General features: G+C 40.4%; 1 protein-coding gene across 1 annotated transcript in view; it reads left to right on the top strand.

The window, feature by feature from the left end:
• The first annotated feature begins 2,677 nt into the window (after positions 1-2,677).
• st6galnac5a (ST6 (alpha-N-acetyl-neuraminyl-2,3-beta-galactosyl-1,3)-N-acetylgalactosaminide alpha-2,6-sialyltransferase 5a) overlaps positions 2,678-20,842 on the top strand; it is a 58,462-nt gene continuing 40,297 nt past the window's right edge. The window contains exons 1-2 of the mRNA XM_084913635.1: positions 2,678-3,031; positions 3,794-4,003. Coding sequence (XP_084769761.1) covers positions 3,017-3,031; positions 3,794-4,003 — 225 coding nt within the window. The 5' untranslated portion in view covers positions 2,678-3,016. The remainder of the gene's footprint in view (positions 3,032-3,793; positions 4,004-20,842) is intronic.

Raw genomic sequence — 20,842 nt, 5'->3', positions numbered from 1 at the left:
ACATTATATGTTAATGCAAAAAAGACATGCTAAGTTGCATAAATGTTCAATAGATGATAAAATAAAAGCCTAAATGTGTATTTTAGACATTTCACCATTATTCTAAAAGATGTGATAGAAAAAAATGCACTAAATCTCAAAATAAATCCGTGTAGCAGCTTAAAAAAAGCAGCTTCTTTCTTCTTCTTTTTGTGACTTTGTGCCCTTTGTTAATGAAGTTATCTTCACTTCAGCAGATCAAACTGCTGACCATAAGAAGAAAAGGAAATATCTGAGGCCGTATCCTTGAGTTGATTCTTTCATTCCAGAAAAAACATCTCTCAAATACCATCTTCTCATCTGCTGCTGACTTGAGCGAAGTGAAAAATGCTCTTAAATCATGAATATTTTTAAACTCTATCCTTCTGTCTGAATGTGAATGTTAGTAGATGCTGCAAGACTTCAAACTGCATCTGCAGGACGTGACTGCATTGTATTTGTTTTGGTCCAACTAGATCAGCTGACTGTATATTTTAAAACTTTTTTTTATTTCATTAATCACTTTTTAAGTTTTGGACTAGATGAGCACATAGCAAACATCTTTGACCTATGAATAATTAATGAAAATGAAATTCTCAGGCAGCACAAGGTGCTGCTTTCAGTCGATCCAAAACTGAGGTTCTGAATAAAGAAGTCTGACCTTCTCCGAGTGTACTGTACCAGCGGTATGGATGAAGCTGATGAGCTCACTCCATTCCTGTTTCAAATCCCTCTCTAAGAATGATGGGGGGGGGGGGTTCTTCCATCTGGTTTGCACAAGTTATTTTTTTCCGCTGTTACTATTTTACTTATATTTTTTCGATATGATATATATATATATGTATGTGTGTATGCATGGACATGCAGTGCATGTATGGCTGCCTATGTGTATATTAGTGTGAAAATATCAAAGCAGGTCCATGAATCTCTCTGTTTCTCTACTTTATTGGTAATATCCTGAAAATATAACTAGCTGTTAACAATTTATTTTACTGGTCTTATGATGTGCCCAAAAGGAACAGTACCATTTGCCCTCTGATTGTTTTCAAAGGCATCGTAGAGTCCAGAGAATCTTAAAACAAATTGATCTATAATTGCTATGAATAATATGGTTTCCCGGCACAGTCTGTAGAGCATGGAGGTGATACTGCGAAATAGGCAGGAGTGTGGAAATGCATGAGCCCACCAGCAGGACCGGTGTCTGCTCCTTTGTGTGCAGAGAAATGAGAGGAATACAGCCAAAGTCTCACAACATTACCTCCAGTGGGTTTCTTATGTGTATGTTTCTGACCAAACTGTTAGAAACCAACTCCATAAGGCTGGTATCAGGGCCCAGTATCCTTCAGTGGTACCTGTGCTTATACACCAGCGCTGTGCAGCTCAATTGGCATTCACCAGAGAACAACAGGACTGGCAGGTTCACTACTGCTACCCTATTCTTCTCATAGATGTTGCAGGTAATATAATGTTTTCCATGGTGTCTCCAGGGCACCCATTCTGGTGTTTTCTGGTGAATTCCAGGCACACTGCAAGGTGCTGGGCTGTAAGCACAGGTCCTGCTTAAGGGGGTCATGTCCTCATTAAGCCTCTGAGTATCCCACTGGAGGTTATTTTGTAGGCATCCAGCAGTGCTCCTAGTGTTCCTCCTCACACAAAAGACTTGATCTAATACCTGTCCAGTTGTCACTTTAATTTGAATCAAAGCAGGTAAAATTGATTGATGATGCTTGTTGGTTTCTAATAGGACAGACCAATTTCCCTAAAGTTTAACAGAATTAGTTTTCTACTGGGATGATCAACTGTTTCTTTATGTTTTTAACAGTGTATCATTCCTGCAGACACGCTCCATACATTAATGCTCGTTGTCAGTTCACTGGATTACTGTACTACAGATTCAATTTGATATGATATTGATGTAAAAGTATTTAGTTTTAGGTTATTTATTGGTTTCAGTGCGGTGGCATTTTACACCTAGCTTTCAACAAATTTTAAAAATAAGAGAAAATTAAGTAAAATCAATTACATTTTTAAAAAGTGTGGAAAACTCAAAAACAATGAAAAGGAAATAAAGATTTTAACTGTTTTTAAATCTGTGTTCTGATGCGCTGAATGGAGAAGAGGAAGGATTCAGTACTTTACTTAAATACTGCTTTACAGGTTAAAGCAGTTCAGCAACAATGGTGGGTAAAAGTAAAAAGTGTCCTTCACGATTATAGAAAAGGGCTCTTTTTGATTTTTTTCAGATCCTATTGCTGGTGCAGTAATGTGTGCAGCTTATGGTTGGATGTGATGGAGTAGTTTAATAAGTAACACCGCCTTAAGAGTCTAATTTCTTAAGGAAGGACGTGATGAATGGGATTCTTTGCAGACTGGAGTACAATCTACAAAGAATCTCTAGTCTACGGTGGAAGTATGAGGAGATCTAAAAACTGAAATACTCGAGTACAGTGTAGTTTGAACATAAACACAGCGCACGAATGAACATGTGGTTTCACCACTGAGTGACAGACATTCAGGGTGTTGTGCCAGATAACGTCTGCACTGTAAAGCCATAACTTCTCTTGTCTTTATAATCCATCCCATGGATAATGCAGCAGACGTCAAAAGATGACATAGAGTGGGCTCACTGTACTCTAGTTTAATTGCGCAGATTGACATCAAATATGGATCAGCAGGAAATAACGTTTAGCAAATAGGTCTTATCACTCTTTTGCAGGTAGTCTGTTTAATTAAAAACGCTGCGCCTCCACTCACCGGCTCCTAAAGAACTCGGGGGGCGTTAAGACCCAGCAGAGGTACAACGGTGAACATCTGTCGCGGTCTCCTCTGTATGAATTGCGCTTGGGCTCCAGTCTGAAGACACACGGGCAGAGGCAGGCGGGCTGGTACAGCGCGGACGGACTGGAGTGCATTCGGGAGGCGAGCAGATGACGCTGGACCATGAGTGAAAGTGGAGCCTTACGCACTGAACCGCAGCGATAAGACAGCGCGCCGCAAAATGAAGACACCTATGGTAAAGGGTTTTGCCATGTAACCCCGCAGTCAAACTGTTTGTGCTCGCTTTTAAATCCAGCATTGTTCCGTCAAGTGCGCTATAATCGACATAACGCCGCTGTGGCGTACAGTGTCGGATCAAAAGATTAGGATCAGAACAATGGGCGTCCAGCTGTGCGCTCTGTTTGGCACTAAAGCTCCACTACAGCACAGCGCGCTGGATGCTTGATTTGTCTCCGTTTAATACGGATACACTGTAGAAAGTGAACAATATCCGTGTTGCTTTAATATTAACTGATAAGTATTAATTCTAAACTATTTTTTTAAAGAAATAAAGAAAAGAAAACAAATTGAAAGTGCCGCGAGCTGCTCATCCTGTTCATGTACGATTGGCATGAATTCACATAGGTGATTTATTTTTCTTTTTTATTAGAACTTTTACTTAAAAGCTGTTGGTGTCCTCTGAGGTGTGGCACCTACTGTAAATTACAGTACACATGTGCTCCTCAACGCACCTGATGATTAATATTAATGCATGCAAACTAAGTAAAGAAGATAATTAACAGCCTGACAGCGTCATAAACATTAGCTGTGCCCTTATCATAGTTCGATAAAAGCTGTTTTGGTCGCACGTGACATGCATTACAGGAAGTTGGGCTTTTACTAACAAACCAGCGCCTGCTGCTGCCGCTCATCTTGCATGAAGTCCGTAGGTGCAGGTTAAACTCAGTCCGGTGCAACTCGGCTAATTTGCCCGCATCTGCTTGTGTCTTTGTGGCAGCGCCATGGGGTAGCCGTGCTTCTCGTGCTTCTCCTGTGCGCCAGCTTGTTCCTCGTGTACAACGGCAGCTTCAACGGCGCTTCCAGAGACGCCAACAACACGCGCATCAGGCAGCATGAACAGCTGCGGCGGCCCACCGAAGCCTCCGTCGGGGTCGCCAAGCCTCACCCCCCGGTCCTCCAGGGATACAACAGCATCATCGACCATAAGGTAAACAGATGTGGCTGAGTGCGTGTCTCATAACGCAGAGAACCGGCGCGTGGTTCGCTTTAACATGTGGTGAATGCCCAGCAGAGTAGGCATCAAAGCTTTTGAAAGTTTTACTTTTCCCCAAACCCCTTTTTTCGGCACTGAATCTTTCCCAGCCTGAGCTGCACACACGCAAATTTCCTCTTGTCCCGACGACCAGTAGCTGTCTTTAGAGAGAGAGAGAAAGAGAGAGAGAGAGCATCCTCTCTGTCATTTATCACAATTTTCTCCGGCGCTGCGTTGCGCCACATTCAATACCCACCTGTCTTTACTAATAACAGCTTAGGCTACAAATGAAATCCTCGACTGCATTCTTAAGCTCTAATTGATAAGCCCAGGAGACCCGCAGCTAGGTGAACTCTGACGTCATTGTGGGGTTGTATTGACTGCCATCTGTTTACCAAGCCAGGAGAAAACAATCAATGAGAGTACCGGGGAGCGAAGCCTCTGCAAGTAAAGCAGACCCATTCACCTTGTGAAGGCGTTTTCAGTAAGCGTGCAGGCACAGCGCACTACCATGCAGGCGGTTTGGCTGGTGGGCTCTGTCTGAAACTGCTGGATTTAAGAATGACAAATTTGGAGAAACGTTCTGGCCACAATCATTCATTCAGATGTGCAGGAGCAATACACCAACATGATTTGTGGCTATTTGTAGTTACTGTTTCTTTAAGTCTTCTTTAATCACTTTGAGTTGCTGTTCTCATTTTGTATCCCTCTACTGTCATATGCCTTATTACTCTTATTACTTATTACTTCTTTTTTTTAGCCGTGATTTCCTTTTTTCTTTTCTTCCCTCGCATTTTGCATCGATCTGTGCTCATTTTGTGTCCATATAGGCTTTTTGCATTCCTTCACTAGTAGTCATTTTTTATATTTTTTTGTATCTCTGTTGTTATTTTGTTTCTGTAGTTATTTTTGCATTGGTCTATTGCCATTTTAAATATATTTGATGTCATTTTTAGTCTCTCAGCAGACACATTAAATCTTTTTGTTGTCACTTTGTGCATCTGTAGTCATTTTGTATCCTTTCCTTGTCATTCCACCTCTTTCTAGCAATTTTACATCTGCAGTCATTTTGCATCTGAGTGGTTGTTTAATTGAGTTTTAAACAAGAACAGTCACTTCTCTGGCCCCTGAGCTCTGCTGGGCTTGTGTCCAGACGGTGCATACAGTAATCCGTCAGTGGCAGGACTGAAGACACCATGAGTGACAGGCCAATTTGTGCTGCCATCTCTGTCTTAAAAAAAGTATCTGCTACCTGCTAGAAAACAAGCATTAAGTCATCAGATTATGTCATAGGCTGATTTACATATGAGTAATTGGACCTGCTCTTAGATGAGGCTGTGGCTGTACAAATGAGACAAATATGCAACGTGAGTATGTTCCAGCCACATCTGGGAGTCAACCCACAGTTCCTGAACATCAGAAAAAGTAGCCTGGTTGGTAAATGAACTTCTTTTAAATTAAACACCAGGGGATCTGAAGAGTCATTTAATCTTGTGACAAAGTAATGGAGGTTGGCAACAGATGGTAGAACTATTATTCACTAAAAGAAATCTCACCGGTGCAGAAACCAACAAGTGTGGAAACCTTTAATGCTGCCTGAAAAGTTCAGCTGGCAGTTTTCTCAGGAGACATGCTGCTTGTATTTCTTCGTGAGTTTTTCCTCCGAGTAGCTCTGCTCTACAGAAAATGCACGTTTGTCACCTTTTGGGTGTATTTACTTTACATGTCATCATGGTGATTTCCTATCTGTGTTTCTAGTCAGCCCATGTGTGGCAGGAATGAAGACAGCATGACTGACATGCTGATTTAAGCTTCCATTTCTCTCTATATATTTCTCAAGGGAAGGATGTATCGGCTGCTTTTAAAAACAAAAGGGTTTTAAGTCATTATGTTTTAGGTTGTGTTAAATTAGTATCCCAAAGTTATATATATTATCATATTTTAAATGTTTGGTTTTTTTATTAGATGTGATGAAATTTTTCTCAGTTGTCTAAAATTAAAGGTGTTATTTGGTTTTCTGGTTATGCTGTTAAAACTGAGCAGAACAGCAGTCAGATATTTGGCCAAATCCACACTTTCACCATATTATCCAAATGGCTTCAAAACAAAACAGGAAATTAACATTATGGCTGAATCTGTTAATAACACATGCAAATTTTATTTGTTTAATATACAATCACTGTTATTCACACTTTTTCTCTGTCTGTGGTATCTCAACATGAGTTTTACACCTTGAATTTGTGGACACAGTTAGTAAAAGGCTGTTTCTTCTCTTGTAGTTCATGTTTAGTATTTTGGATCTTTTCTTACCTTACAGTGACAGTAAAGCGCTGGCAGGAAATTTATGACATGCAACAAAGATCCCAGTTAAAGAGTTTGAAGCCTGTAATTGGCTTCCAGGGTGGTTTATATACAGAGGGCCTTTTTGAGTCATTACTTCTTTAAGAGTGGTTAAAAAAACGTAGTTTTAGAGTTAAGGTGAGAAGACGATTTTGTAAAAAGAAGGATGTGTGGTTGCAGCCTTACAACACACCTCTCTATGTAGAAAGCTAATGCAGTATTTACCAATACTGCAAATGCGATAGTTGTCCATGTCCACTCTGGAGTCCAGACCACAATTTGCATGTAAGAAGTAGGTACATTTGTGCCAGACACTCCTATTCTGCTTTGGAGTCCAACCTTTAATTTTATTATATCTGTGAGATTTGTGCTAAATATGCTTCTTTCAAATATGGGAAAACTTTTAATGTTGTGAATTTGATTTAACCAGTGTGGGTTATGGACCTTGTTTAATAGAAAACATTCAAATGCAGTTAGGGTTAGTATTTACCCAGAGGTGCAGTCAGTGTGCCACTGGCTGTTTAGCTCTTTGACTCTGACTTGGAATTATTGTGCACCTAGGTCACATAGATCTCTCCAAAGTCAAGCAGAGCAAAAGTAAATACGAAATGAGTCATTGCTGTCATATTTTCGGAAACCCAGGGCACGCAGCACCATCTTTTTTTTCTCACTGCCTCAAATGCCAATATTCAGTGACCATGCATGTTTTGATTTGATGAGGATTTGTCTGTAATGCGTCAGTAAGCCCAGCTAGGGATGAGAATTGATTTTCCTCGAGTGAACTGGAGCAGCCGAGCATCATAAGTAAACTACAAATTTATTTTTTCTCTTGGCAATAGATTTTTTGACATTTTGGCAACAAGGGATATCAATTAGGGCCAGAGCACCACTGAACATCATTTATGCTGCTTGAAACCTGCTATTATGTCACCCGTCTTGTTCTCTCACTGCAAACTCCAATCAATACTTTATGATCTGAATGCGCAGGCTACTATAGCGTGCAGCACGGTAAAGTCTTCAAAAACTTTCTGTGAACTTTTTATGTACCTAAAAACGTGGCTGAGGTTTTTCTGTGTGTATTAAAGGGTAAAAGTTGTTGGCCTTGTCTCAAATGTGTTCTCCTGCAGTGTTGAATGATCATTGTTTGGGGAGGGGAAAAAAAAATACTGACTTGAACATTTGTCTTCCTCATCTTTGCTTGCTGACCTCGCCACCATATTGATCTCTCCAAGATATCAGCTGGCTGGCACACGGGCGCAGTGTCAGTCAGCCTTTGACCGCCTCACTTTATCTTCCACCAGAGTATTAAACTCATGACAGCCCAGAAACCATTTGGAATCTGACACTTGGCCAAGATGCTAAAGCATTTGCCAGAGTCCTTAAAATGATTTTCTCTATGACTGTTTGAACCATCTTTGAAATAAATAGATGAATAAATAAATGCATGTATGCATTTGAAATCCATTAATTCTTTCATAGCCAGAATTTTCAACACCACATGTTTGATTCAGTTCAGAGTGAAAGGTAATTTATTTTGAGCTACACAGCAGCATTGGTGGGCCTAGACTTGTGCTGTGAATGAGAGTGACCAGATAAGAAAGCAGAGAAAGAAACTTAGGGTGGAGATGAAAAGGGAAAGAAACTCTTGTAGAGTAAGGGCAAAGAGAATGAGAGAAAAGGACAAAACTAGGGAAGGGGAAGGACGGAGAGAATGATAAAAGAGAATATAGGAGCCAGGAAAGGTTCAGCCTGAGAGAATGAGACAAGAGAGTGAAGGAAGAGGCAGAAACTGACACAGAAGTGAAAGATGGAGTGAAATCCCTAAGGGTTTCCTTTCTTCTTGCACTATCCTGCTTTTTATTTTCTCAGTGAGAAGGTGGAGGAGGAGGAGGAGGACTGGAAACCACTCTTGTCTGTCTCTCAGTGGAGATGGGAGGACAAGAAAGCGTCTGTCTTCCTCTGATTGCCTTCCTGACACCAAAAAGCATGCAAATTTTGTAAAAAGTGATATCCTGCATGTCAGGTGGAGTTAAGAAAGGGAGGCTGAAGTCCTTATATGTGGCTGGAGAGAAAGGAAACAGGTGGATTTTTCCTGTTTCACAATGCATATTGTGTTTTTCATGTGATTAAAGGTCAAAACCAAGAGAAGCAGCCTGGTCGCTGAGTAGCTGATGTTCTCCAATATAAACTATTTGTTTCTTTCATCTACAGTTAAGTGCCACCTCTCATTTCTTTGTATTTTGCTTGTATTACCTTGTATTTAAGTGGTCTTCAGCAATAGTTCATTAGGCTTTCTGGAAGTCTCTTAATGTATCTTTGGACATTGGCTGCTTTTCCCTCATTTTTAGTCCCGGCCTTGTACTTGACCATTTTTACATTAATGTTTTTGTTGATTTTTACCTAATAATGACCATTCAAACTTAAAAAACAACAACACATAACTCAGACAATGAAGAAGTGATACATCTTCAGGAACTTGTTACTAGCAGCCTGTCACAATATCTTTTAATGAATTTACTAAAAATGACAACGATAACAGTCTGATGGGCATATAATAGTATTTGTGCACCAAAATGCTGCTTTGTAAGTGCGTCCTTAAACTGCACAAGTAGAGGACAAAAGAAGAAGTGGCAGGCCTAAAAAAAAAACTATCTACAGTAGGCGAACCTGAGAGATGCATCTGACCCTGAAGCCTCTTCAAAAATTGTATCAGTAGAAGGACCACTAATAAGGAAGGGAAACGGGGAGAAAAGGCTAAGGTATGCCAAATTACACAAGAACTGGACTGAAAATCAGGTCTCACCAAATTAGATGTTTTTGGTTCAAATCTTTGTCAGTATGTACAGAGGAGGTCAGAATTGAGGTACAACACTCAGTGGGTATACTCATCTGTAAAACGTGTCACATTATAGGGCTGCAGTTCAACAAGTGGTGTTGAGGATCTTATCAAAATTGATGGAAATATGACTGCAGAAAAGTGCCATCAGATTTTGATCCACCGTAATAAAATGATTGGCAATAGCTTAATGTTTTAAAATTTCAATGAAACACACTCCCAATGCAACCATGCCTGGATAGAAAAACCCACAGTGGAACACTATCAGTCATGGATTGGTCTCCCCAGAGCCTGGAACTCAACAATATTGAAGCAGTGTGGGATCATCTTGAGAATGGAACAAAAGGCAGCCAACATCCAACAAAGAGCTCCGGATGTCCTTCAAGAAGCCTGGAGAGCTATTTCTGAAGACTGCTTAAATACGTTACAAGATAGCTGCCTATGGGAGTTCAGGCTGTGTTGAAGAATAAAGGTGACGCTCAAGCTCGTTAGAATTATGCAAACTCTGTTTTTGCCTTATATACTGTATTTCTATCTATGTTTGCATTACTGTAAAATGACATATGTGAGCGATACTGAAGGGTCTGAATACTGAAAGTCCAGGATGACTGTTGTTGAGGGCTAGTTTAAATTTCAGCTGCTGTTGACTTTCATTTTCATCTACAGCTGAGTTCAGGCATTAAACCAGAGGTTCCCAAAGTGTGGGGCCCGCCCCCTAGGGGGGGGTGCAGAGCCATTGCATAGGGGGGGTATGAAAACAGAAAAAAAAAAAAGAACGTTTGGACACTGCTAGCATAATTGACAGGTTTTTGACAGGGCTTCCACACAAACGCATAGCAGGATATGAAGCATCGCCAAACATGTTTCCAAACCAACTTCCTTCCAAGCCAAAGACTAGAAAATATGGTGAAGCATATCTTCCCTTTGGCTTCACCTGCACAAGTGCCAAGGTAGGTCTCCCCTGCAAAATTGGTTTTCCCTGCGGATAAAGATCATGGTTTGGGTTAAAACCATTTTCAGGATTAAACACATTAAAATGTTCCACTCTCAAGGTTTCTCGGGTGCCGAGCTTCAATCCATCAAAAGATGATGGCACCAGCAAGCATTTTATATCCACTTGCTCAAGGGCTATTATATTATGTAATAGCAGCTTACACAGATGACCTATTGAGTGAACTTGTTAGAGAAGCAGAATCTCTCATTTCCCCATATTTGTTGCCTGCCAGCATTTCTCTGAAATCAAGGTAAATTCCCCCAAATGATCTTTATTTAAAAAAAAGTTAAACCTTGACTTCTTCAACAGGAATTTTAGCAAATGAAAAAGGTAATTTTTCATTCAGTGTGAAATTCAATGGAGTCAATATTAAAGTTGAGAAAATGCTTAGCGAAATGGCATTCATGAGGCCCGGTCTCCTCTATAATGATTTAAAGCTATTCTGTCAATCAAGCTTGCTGGGGAGCATCACGCATTTGCGCCCCGGGGTCTCTAAGCTGATGATCTGGACATGTCAATAGCTGATGTTAGGTTGGAGGTTGTGCTTGTTGCAGTTAATGTAACCTCCACCTGCTCACATCTCAGCTCTGACTTACTATGCTGCTTTTTTTAAAATTTATGTTATTCATCGCCACCTTCACCATCCTGACAACATGTTGAAGTGCAAATCAGTGTTCTACTTAAGACAAAGAAAAGTAGTGTTCTGATGACATTTTAAACCTATAATTTAATGTCATTTCATCGCATGCTTTCTGCCTCTCCTATTTACACACTCAGCAGTGTTGGTGTCCTGACCACAGACTGTACATAAAAGATGTATGTACCCACCTTGATGTGAGAATTTAGTTTTGAAATTGGCATTTTGGATTTCCACCTTTTAGCATTTTGAACATTGTTGGGAGCCAGCCTTAAGAGGTAACTGGAAAAATTGTAGATTTTTAGTACTTTTGTGGTGGCTTTTTTTAAGCCCCAGAGGTTCTTACTTAATTGGAAGTTCATCAGTTTTATAAGTCATAAACCAGTGTGTTGCCTTATGGTGGTCTGTGATGAAATTCAAATAATTGGGCAAATTAATGAGGATCCACGTTCATTAAAATTTATCCAAAAGCTATCACTGACTTTCACTAACGACAAAAATGTCACCGCTTATCTGGCAATATGTGATTGCTCCTCAGGGAATCATAAAAGCTCACCAAATCTTGTAATATTAGTATTTTTCTTTTATTTGTGCTGCCCTCAGAGCCGCAGCACCAGTATGGCCAAAAAACCAGAAACTGTTGTGCGGCGGCAGCAAGCAATCCCACTGAGACAGAACACGAAATTTACAAAGCAGATTGTTCAGCACAAACTGTGGTCAGAGTGGATTTTTTTAGACATATCAGGGCTGGAAATACTCTGACTAGGTACACTTCGCTTGAAGGCATGAGCATGCGAAGCCATCTGTGCCAAGGAGACACGACAAGGCATCCTTCCCCCAAACGCAGCTTTAGTGACAGCTGGAGAAGTGAGACGTTTGAATATTTCATCTCAGACAGCCACATCTTCGCTGCGCAACAAAGCTATTTTTCACTGTTCATTAGGATTTCGCTCTGCAATCAGCCAGCTGGAAAGCAAGACAGAAAACTCCCCAATTAGGCCGTTATGGCCAAGGACTCTGTAGTCATCTGATGTGAACTAACAGTGTTTGTGAAGTCTGCAGGGCTGTGTGGAAAAAGAGCACAAACGTGTGTGCGTGTGTGTGAGAGAGTTCTGTCTTTGTGCTTTGTACCATTCACAGGGTTTAAATTACAACACAAAATGAAGGAAACATCAGTGACAGATAACTGCTATTTTTATGCAAAGACAATGTTGGAATACTAAAACGGCTCTCCTGACTGAAGAGAGGAGAATAGTGGTTTCGTTATGCCACAGTAGTCCCAATTGGAGCATAGTCTTGGAATTCAACTTATCTCCAGAGTATTCTGCTCCCGCCAAACATAACACAGCTCCAGGCTCTTTCCGGTGCAGGCCTGGAAAGCAATTACTGGTGAAGGGTGGGGTGGCGGGGAGAGGATACTGCCTCTCGATAAGCATTCCCTCAATGGAGTAATCTTGCACTTCGTGCCTTTTGGCATTCTGTGGTTAGGGAATCACTGGTCAAGTTATACATTTTAACATAAAGGATGTGGAGGGAAGATTTCCCGAGGCTTATGCCATGAGCTGAATGGTGATTTAAAGCTTCTCTGCGTTTTAATCTTTGGTAGATGATAGGCTTTAGCATGTGGAGCACCTTCGTGATTCAGTGCCAGAGAGAGCAGCAAAAGATCTGAAAAGGTTAAACTATGATAAATGGATCATACCTTGTGGCACAACATCAGGAGATAGATGATAGCTGCTGCCGTTGTCATGGTTAAGAGCAAATGGAAGACGACGGCTGGCGAGAAACACTACAATAAAACCGAATTTCTTTGCTTTTCCGTCATCTGGCTCCACAGACACACGAGGCCCGCAACATTACTCAGCTCTTTAGGCATGATTAATGAGCGTGCCCTCCATGGTGCGAGAGAGAAATGATCCAACTATTTTTTTTGTATTTGGCATAGTCTCCTTCTCTATGCCATGAGCATTCCTTCTCCAGATTAGAAACATATTGGATGCCAAGGTTATTAATTATGGAGACATGGAGTTTGCCTAAACAGTGTGCTTCTTGTCCAAAAACAGAGCAAAGGAGCAGAGCTCTGTTTTAAGTTTATAAGTGAAACAAGAAAAGACAAAAGAAAAGTTGCAGAAGAAACTTTAAGTTTTGAGCGCCAGACGGCCGAGAAGACAGAGGCAGCTTCTGTAGCCCTGCGGTGTTTTGCTGATGTGACATTAAATCATTTCCTGTACCACGTTGTCTGCCCTTCAGTCGAAACACTCCCAATTACAGAGCCGACTTTGATGTATATCCCATCATCCCCCCCTCATTGAAGAGATTGTGTCATGGCTGTTCGACAAAGGCTTTCTTTGGTATCCCGCTCACTGATTACACTTCCAGAGGTGCCGAAGAGTAAGCAATTTTCCCGGGTGCATACAGAGCTGCTTCGGGCTCCTTTTGCTTCCTCTCTGATGGAGGAGCTCTGCATTAAATCAAATTATATCAATACCAGCATCTTGTCATGGGAACCTAAATCTCTGTAGTGCAAAAGAGACACTGCAAATAGTCCAGCCCATGTCAAAAACAATTTAAGATGAAATGTTGTTCACTGAGCTGGAAATTGTGCATATGATCCATATCACCTGGCCAATATTGGGCTTTTTTCTTTGCCGTTTTATTATTTGTCAGGTTTTCTAAATGAGTGAAACACATTAGATCAACATGCACATTTTGTCCTGAATCTGATTTGTCAGGGTCACTTGGTCAAAATTGCTCAAGTGTGACTAAAGCCAGTTTAAGCTGGTAATTTAATGCAAGCTGAACAGCTCTGATGGAACAATTGGAATTGAACCTGCAGTATGAATTTAGTCTGGACACCGGAGGCATTCTGAATGTTCATGGTGGACGTTATCCTGCTAATGCTCAACCAGAACAAGTTGCCGGGACTTTGTCTGTTATCGGACCGTATCAGACAAACGGTCGTGAGCTGCCATAACCATAATCTGAGAGGAAGATGCATCTTATTGGAAAAATGGGATTCAGTCTCCTGAAACAGCGTTTGAGTCGCTGTGAAGGTGAAAGAAATGGCTCTATCAAAAAGAGGGGGAAAAAGAGCAAAAGAGATACAAATCCTGCCTCTCTTGTCTTTGTCCCTGCACAGCTGACCGTGAATGGGCTGTGAATGTCAGGTTTGGAAAGTTACAGATTGCTTATCGGCAGTCAAATAGCTTAGCAATCTCTAACCACTTCATGCATCCAGAGGGTCAACTGGATAACTATCAGATCTAAAAATTGCAGAGTGCAAATGCAGCCAAGAAGTCTTCAGACTTGAATTCAGCCACTGAAAAGGTGTAAATGTATCCATCTCTTTGGCGTTCTTTCACAATCTTCACACCTTTTGAATGTAACTGTGTAACAAAGAAACAAATTGAAATGCCAAAAATGTGTCTTCAGTCAAAAATCACCATGTTTCCACCGCAAAACCTGCACCGTGGTTATGAAACAGACGCCATAATCATGGTACTGTTTCCACATCAGACCCTGTTACAAAGCAGAAAGTGTTAATTATGTTATTGCATAAAAAAAGCAAACTAAAAGATTATGTGTCTGTCTTTTAATATCATCTTTAACTGGCAATTTGATTCAGTCTAAAATGGGTTTGTTGCTGTCAACCTGTACATAATATGCGAGTTTACTCTCTGCAAAAGGCAAATCAAGGTTCAGTATGGGTTTATCTGCTTCTGAGCCAAACAATGCCCAAAACAATGAACAAAAGCTTACTAATCAGCGCTCCTCATTCCTAACAATAAAACAAAAGGCAAAGAAATTAAAAGTCTGCAATTTAAGATCTGGAACAAAAAGGAAAAAAAACAAAGGGAAACGTGTTCAATAAAAAAGGCTTCTCGATCCTGTTAACTGCTAATAAGTGCTCGATATTTACTCTGTACCGTTTGCAATTATGAGCTCACAACTAACAAGGCTATCAAAGTCCAACTTTATGTTGCTTACACAGAATTCTCAAGGCTATACAAAGAACTGAACATCGTGTCATTCGTGGCAGCAGAAGACTCTCTGCATCTCTCACTGATGAACCATGATTTTTCCATAAAATGTGACAGCTGGAGTCAGAGGAAGAAAATCTACCTTTTCATTTTGTGTTTTTTCTGATGGACTAGATTTTTACTTGTTTGGCTTTCATCTAATTGATTACAACCTCATGTACAACTGTTATATTATGATTTTTTTAAATTTAAAAAGTCAGATCCAGAAAGCTTCCTTTTGCTAAGAAGGAATGATGTCCGGCTTACATTTATGTAGCACGCTGAGCAGACCTCATAGAGGTGATGTGAACTCTGGTGCTATTTTTGAGTTATTGCGAAGTGTCTCAAGATTGACAGTCAACACAACATCATTCAGCTCCAAGATGCTCACTGGAAAGGAGTTTGTAAGTAATAAGTAATCTTTTCAGGAGCTGTCACCTGAGAAGCGTAAGTTACTAAAATTAGATTGAAGTCAGACAGTTTTCTCCAAGTCTCCGTAGCGACAAAAGCAGCAACAAAAAGGCATTTTTAACAAAGAAGAACATTTTATTTGATGCCACAACTTGAATGAAAGGGATCAAGCCAGTAAATGGACATGATTTCTATCTAAGGCCCAATTCTGTGCTCATGTTAAAAAACGATAGAAGGTAGAAAATGGAAAATGTTATCTGTGTGTAAGAGTTGATCACATGACAAATAATCCCTTTTGATAATACGAGGCATTTCCACAAACGTATGTGTGATGCCTGTGTCCTTTTTTTTTCAGCGTGGATAAAGGAGATTTCATAATGCAGAAGGTGCAATCTCAAAATCATAATAAAAGCAACTAAAGCAGCAAAAGCTGGTCATTATACAAAGGTAGGGTTAAAAATACGTCTTAAACCATATCAGTAAACAAGTTCCAGTCGTCTCCTAGTGTGATCTTACTTGGAAATCCTCTTTTTGTCACGTCTCTGATCACACGTTGTCTCCATTCCTTTGAAAGCCAAGGTGTTAGTGGCGCTCTGCAGTGAACATGAACAGTAAAGGAGCGAGTAATTTTAGGAGTGTGGAGGAGAGAATTGTCCTTGCAGCTCTTCCTGTTCTCACACTTCTTGTCAATCCTTGAAAAAAGCTAGCGTGACTGTTCGTTTGTTTGTGCGGGAAAGTTCAAACCGAGGCATTTCACCACTTCACGATTGTCCAAACATCAGCTCCAAAGTGGCTATACTGAAGCCTGTAAGAACGGTGATGAACCACTGTTACGACCCGGCTCAAGGCCGCAACATAAAAAAAAAAGGAGACGAATACCAGAGTATAGGTGAAAAGAGGTTTTATCTTAAAATGGAATATCAGGTTGGCTAAAATGGCTGGTGTCACCAAGGCAAAGACTAGTGAGCTCCTCTGGACGCTTGCCTCAGGTATGCTTTTATCCACACCTGACTAGGCGTGGCCAATTAGCACCAGCTGAACACACTGAGCAGATTAGAGGCTGCAGAGGGACGTAACAACCACTCACCTCCACCATCCTTGAGAAGTCAGTAAATACAGACTTTAACTTTCCAAAGGTCCTGTCCAAGCCTCAGCGGTTGCAAGTGGGTCATGCTAATATATAGGGAAACAGTTGAAGGTTCCATAATTGTCAGTGTGACTAAACTGATTTTGAAGGTGTAGTTGGTGTGGTCTTTTTCCTAGTGGTGTTGCAAAATTGCATTAAAAAAAACAACGCAGTTTTAATCATATCAAACTCCCATCCAACTCAGCAAAGTCCACTGAAAATAAGCAAATCACAAAGAAGCTTTTCCTGAAAAGACTTAAAAAAAAAAAATGGAGCTGAAGCTGAGCACCGCCAAAGGACACTGAACAGCTTTAAGAGGAACTAAAAAACAAATGTGTCTGCACAGTGCAGCGTATTTCAGACAGCCTTTAACATGTACCTCACAGCTGCACTAAATGTGCAAAGAACAATTAGTGCTGGTCTTATTATTTATATTTCCTTTTTTTCTTGGTGGGTTTTTGAGCCGTTAATACGTCAGAACAGTGGAGAATGGACATGAAAGCTGGGACAGAGCAAAGGAAGACATGCAGCAAATTACTAATAACTTTACTTCATTGGTGGTGATCAGATGTTATTGTTTTTGTAATAAAAATTTCATCAGGGATCAGTGAGCCCCCTCCTCATGGCTGGGTGTGAAATACTTTTAATACTTTTCATTTTTATTTTTAAACAGATGCACACAGGTTATCCTTTGGCATCTGTGCTGTGATGCATAGCAGTAAACCAGTCTAACCACCAGCTCCTCACACAAAGATGCTCAGGCAGGACCTGTTTGGATCACATTGTAACACATCAGGCACCTCTCTGGTGTAAATGCGCTACCCTTTTAACAGGGATGATGGAAAAGTGATGATGCTTTAACCCGAATTACATTATTTTTTCCTCCCTACACCTAACCCAGTAGGTGAGTGAAAACAAAACTGAACCATTAGTGAAACTGCACTGCTTCTTATGACAAGTAACATTAATTTTAATGATCCAATGGCTTTTATGGGAATAGCAAACCTGGTTTTGTTGTGTGGGTGTGTTGTGTTCCTGTTGCTCCTCCTCTTGTCTTTAGGGCTATCTACACAGGAAGCGACAGCAGCAGCATGGTGACCAGAGACCATATGAAGTCAATGATTTTTGGCAACTTCAAATGATAACAGATGACATAACCACTGGCGATGAAAAATGAGCGGGTCCTGAGCTAAAATTTGTTTATTTGCAACTGACTCTACTCAGTAGTTATGAATGAAAGTGTTTAAGCTGAGTGGATGGTCTGCACCACACAGCCACAGCTCTGGGCAGAACTGTGTGTTATCAGTTGCTTAACCTTCTAAATGAAGAAGCGATTAACTTATTGATGTAACCCTTTCTATCGATCAGTTTTGTTGCAGTGTTTCTTTTCTTTTTCTTTTTTTAATGGTAATAGTGGCTTAATATTAGTTGAACTGGTAACAAACATCCATTTTCTGGTATGAAGCTTGCCTCCCAATCTCCTTTGGAAGGAGACAAAGGCCTTTAGTTTAGGAATAAAATGCTGAAACTTTACCTCTCAAGTTCACTTAAGTCCAGTTCCTGAAGATTGATAGGTAAGTAAACTTTAACAGAGGTAGGGACCAGTGAACATCCCTGGCACTCTAACAGTAGCCATCTAAATAATGTGTATAGTCACAAGCTAGTGTACTCATAGTGCCAGTCCCAAGGAAGAGCACCTGGTATAAAATCTTGAAGATGTTCTTCTGTCTTGGGAAATAAGAGAGAATCTGTAAAAGCAAGTACCCCAAATACATAGTATTTATTAATTTTGTTATGCATTGTTGACTTTTGTGAAGCACTTTGTGATTGTATATCTTGAAAGGTGCTATATAAATAAAGTTTTACTTGCATATTATCTATTTACATAGGGTTTTTTAATGTTTTTTTTTTAGAAAGCTAACAATCCAAACTACTAAATATAGTGCAATTAACTCTCAGTGTATCATGTAAAATCACTGGTTATTAAAACATCTTAAAATAAAACAACCAGGCTTTAAGCAGTGGCTTTAATGTAGATGTTTGTGCTTTAAGGTGAGCAAAAAATCTAATGAGACTGTGTTCACAGTGAGCCAGCAGACGGATTACTTTTTTTTTTAAATGTGAGAAAATATAAATTGAATGCTTTATTTTTGCTGCTAAAGTGCAATCTAATAAAATATTCTTAAGTCTTTGAAACAACACTTTTTCCTCTGAGATTGTATTGAGTCATCTCATCCCACTGCAGTTATCTGCACTCGAGATAACCAAATGAAGCTAAGTTACTTCAGCACACGTAGTTATTTGAGTCAAATTGTTCTTCTTTGATTGATAGAACTGCAGACGTTTCCTCCTAGACCCTGCTGATTCATCAGCAAAGTTTATCCCATCAGCACTGAGCTCAGAGTAAAGTTCTGGAACAAAATAATGTTCACATTTCAAAACTGGAAGCGCTCCTAATTGTCATTTTTGCTCTGAAGAAGAATGATATAAAGACAGCTGGTTGCGGCTAATAAAATTAACCGAAGCTCATTTCAGCAATGCAAAAGAGTCTATTTATGAGCTGAAGATGACTCCATTTCCACAGCTCATAATCAGTGTTAATTCCTCCTCCTATCATCATCATCTCATTAATAATGCAAAGAAAGCTCTGATGATCATCATCATCATCATCATCATTATGGCATCAGATGCTCAGCTAGTATCTGAGAAGAACAATATCGACCGCCTGGGCATTAGGCAAGTTTATTTATATAGCACAATCAGTTTACAATCAGTTTTATTGCTTCTACAAATCCATTCAGAGTTACAAACTTCAGCCACTGAGAAGATGACTGTGCAGTGCTGGAAAAATGTCTTTTTCTCCCTGACTGAAACATTTTACTTTTTGTTTATCCGAAAGCTGCAGTCAGCTGTAACCTGTAGGTTAAGATTAAGATTTTACATTTACAATAAATGTTGCATTTTAATGAAGCTCTGGATTTCTATGCTGTGGTGCTTTTTAAGTTAAAATTTAAGTTAAAATGGTTACAGAGGTATCTTCTTTTAAACCATGAAACACTAAAGCACTATAAAACTGTAGGGATGGGGATCAAACTGCTATGAAATTGTGACATGCTTTTTTTTTTCTGAAAAATTCAGAATGCAAAACATGCCATCATGTTGGACTCATAATAGTAAGCTTTTGCACACCTGAGTCACATAAAAGCCTTTATTCTTCCATGTCTTCTGTTTAGAGTTTAGAGAAAACCCCTCTACTCTAAAGCTGTGTCCACATTAGAAGTGATTTGCTCGTTGGGTGATTTGCTTGGAAGCTGACAGCTGGCCCCTTGCAGACCTTCCAGGCCCTGTGTCATGGCTCCTCAGCGTCCTTCCCCATCTCCCTTATCCCTATGCCAGTTTGTGAAATGGCAGACTCTCCTTCCTGGTGGGATCAGATAGGCATTTCCCTCGCCTGCTTCTGTCAACTGGGGCCAGCACACCTGTTTTCCATCTTCAATTACCCGCACATAGAAGGATCAGCTCTTCATCCTCTCTTATTGCCAGATAGAGCATACTGTGTGGAAACCAGTCTAGCTTCAGGAAAACTTTCTTGTAGTTAATCTCTCAGTGAAATTACCTCTTCCTCTCCATCTGCCTATATCCCCCCCAGTGTTCCAGCCTCCATTCCTTCAGTCAAGCAAACAAACACCCGCTGTGGAAAACCTGTGTGGAGGAAAACCCACCTGCCTGCCTGCTCTCACGCTACCTCCCCTTGTTTGAACAAACCTTCCTTCTTTAATGAAAGTTAGAGGCTAGACACTCTGGTTGAATGGATAACCCTCTAACATATTTACTGGTTAACATATTAACAGGTCATATGCCAGTCAACAGAGTCCTGCTCTCTCATTGGTAGTCGCTTCAGTTGCTCAAGGGGAAAAGCTTCTTGTCATCAGCAGTTTTTCAACCATAGTTACTTGAAGTTGTTGAATGTTATTGACTTTCTGTGGTCTCAGGTCACATCGCACCAAATCCATTCTGGAAATAGCAGTGACATCACGACCAGAGACCACAGAAAGTCAATGACACTGTGCAACTTTCAGCAAGCAAAGATGAAACAGGCAGCGTGAAGTTGGCAAAATAAACTCTACTCAACATCCAGGTGAATGATTGAAACAACCACCAATGAGAGTGTAAGATACATGTGATTGGCCCATGACCTAATAGTAAAAACATTGGATGGTTACCTAGGTAACCAGAACCTGGCATGTCCATAAGTGACTAATCATCAGCTCTTCAATATGTCACTCTCCCTTCACCCCCAACTGGTTGCAGCAGATGACCGCCCCTCCCTGAGCGTGGTTCTGCTGGAGGTTTCTTCCTGTTAAAAGGGAGTTTTTCCTTCCCACTGTTTCCAAGTGCTTGTTCAGAGGGGGGATTGTTTGATTATTGGGG

The sequence above is a fragment of the Perissodus microlepis genome, chromosome 18, assembly GCF_051167445.1.
Source record: "Perissodus microlepis isolate ML-2025 ecotype Zambia chromosome 18, ASM5116744v1, whole genome shotgun sequence".
In the NCBI taxonomy this organism is placed as follows: Eukaryota; Metazoa; Chordata; class Actinopteri; order Cichliformes; family Cichlidae; genus Perissodus; species Perissodus microlepis.
This window is presented reverse-complemented; position numbering and strand designations above follow the sequence as displayed.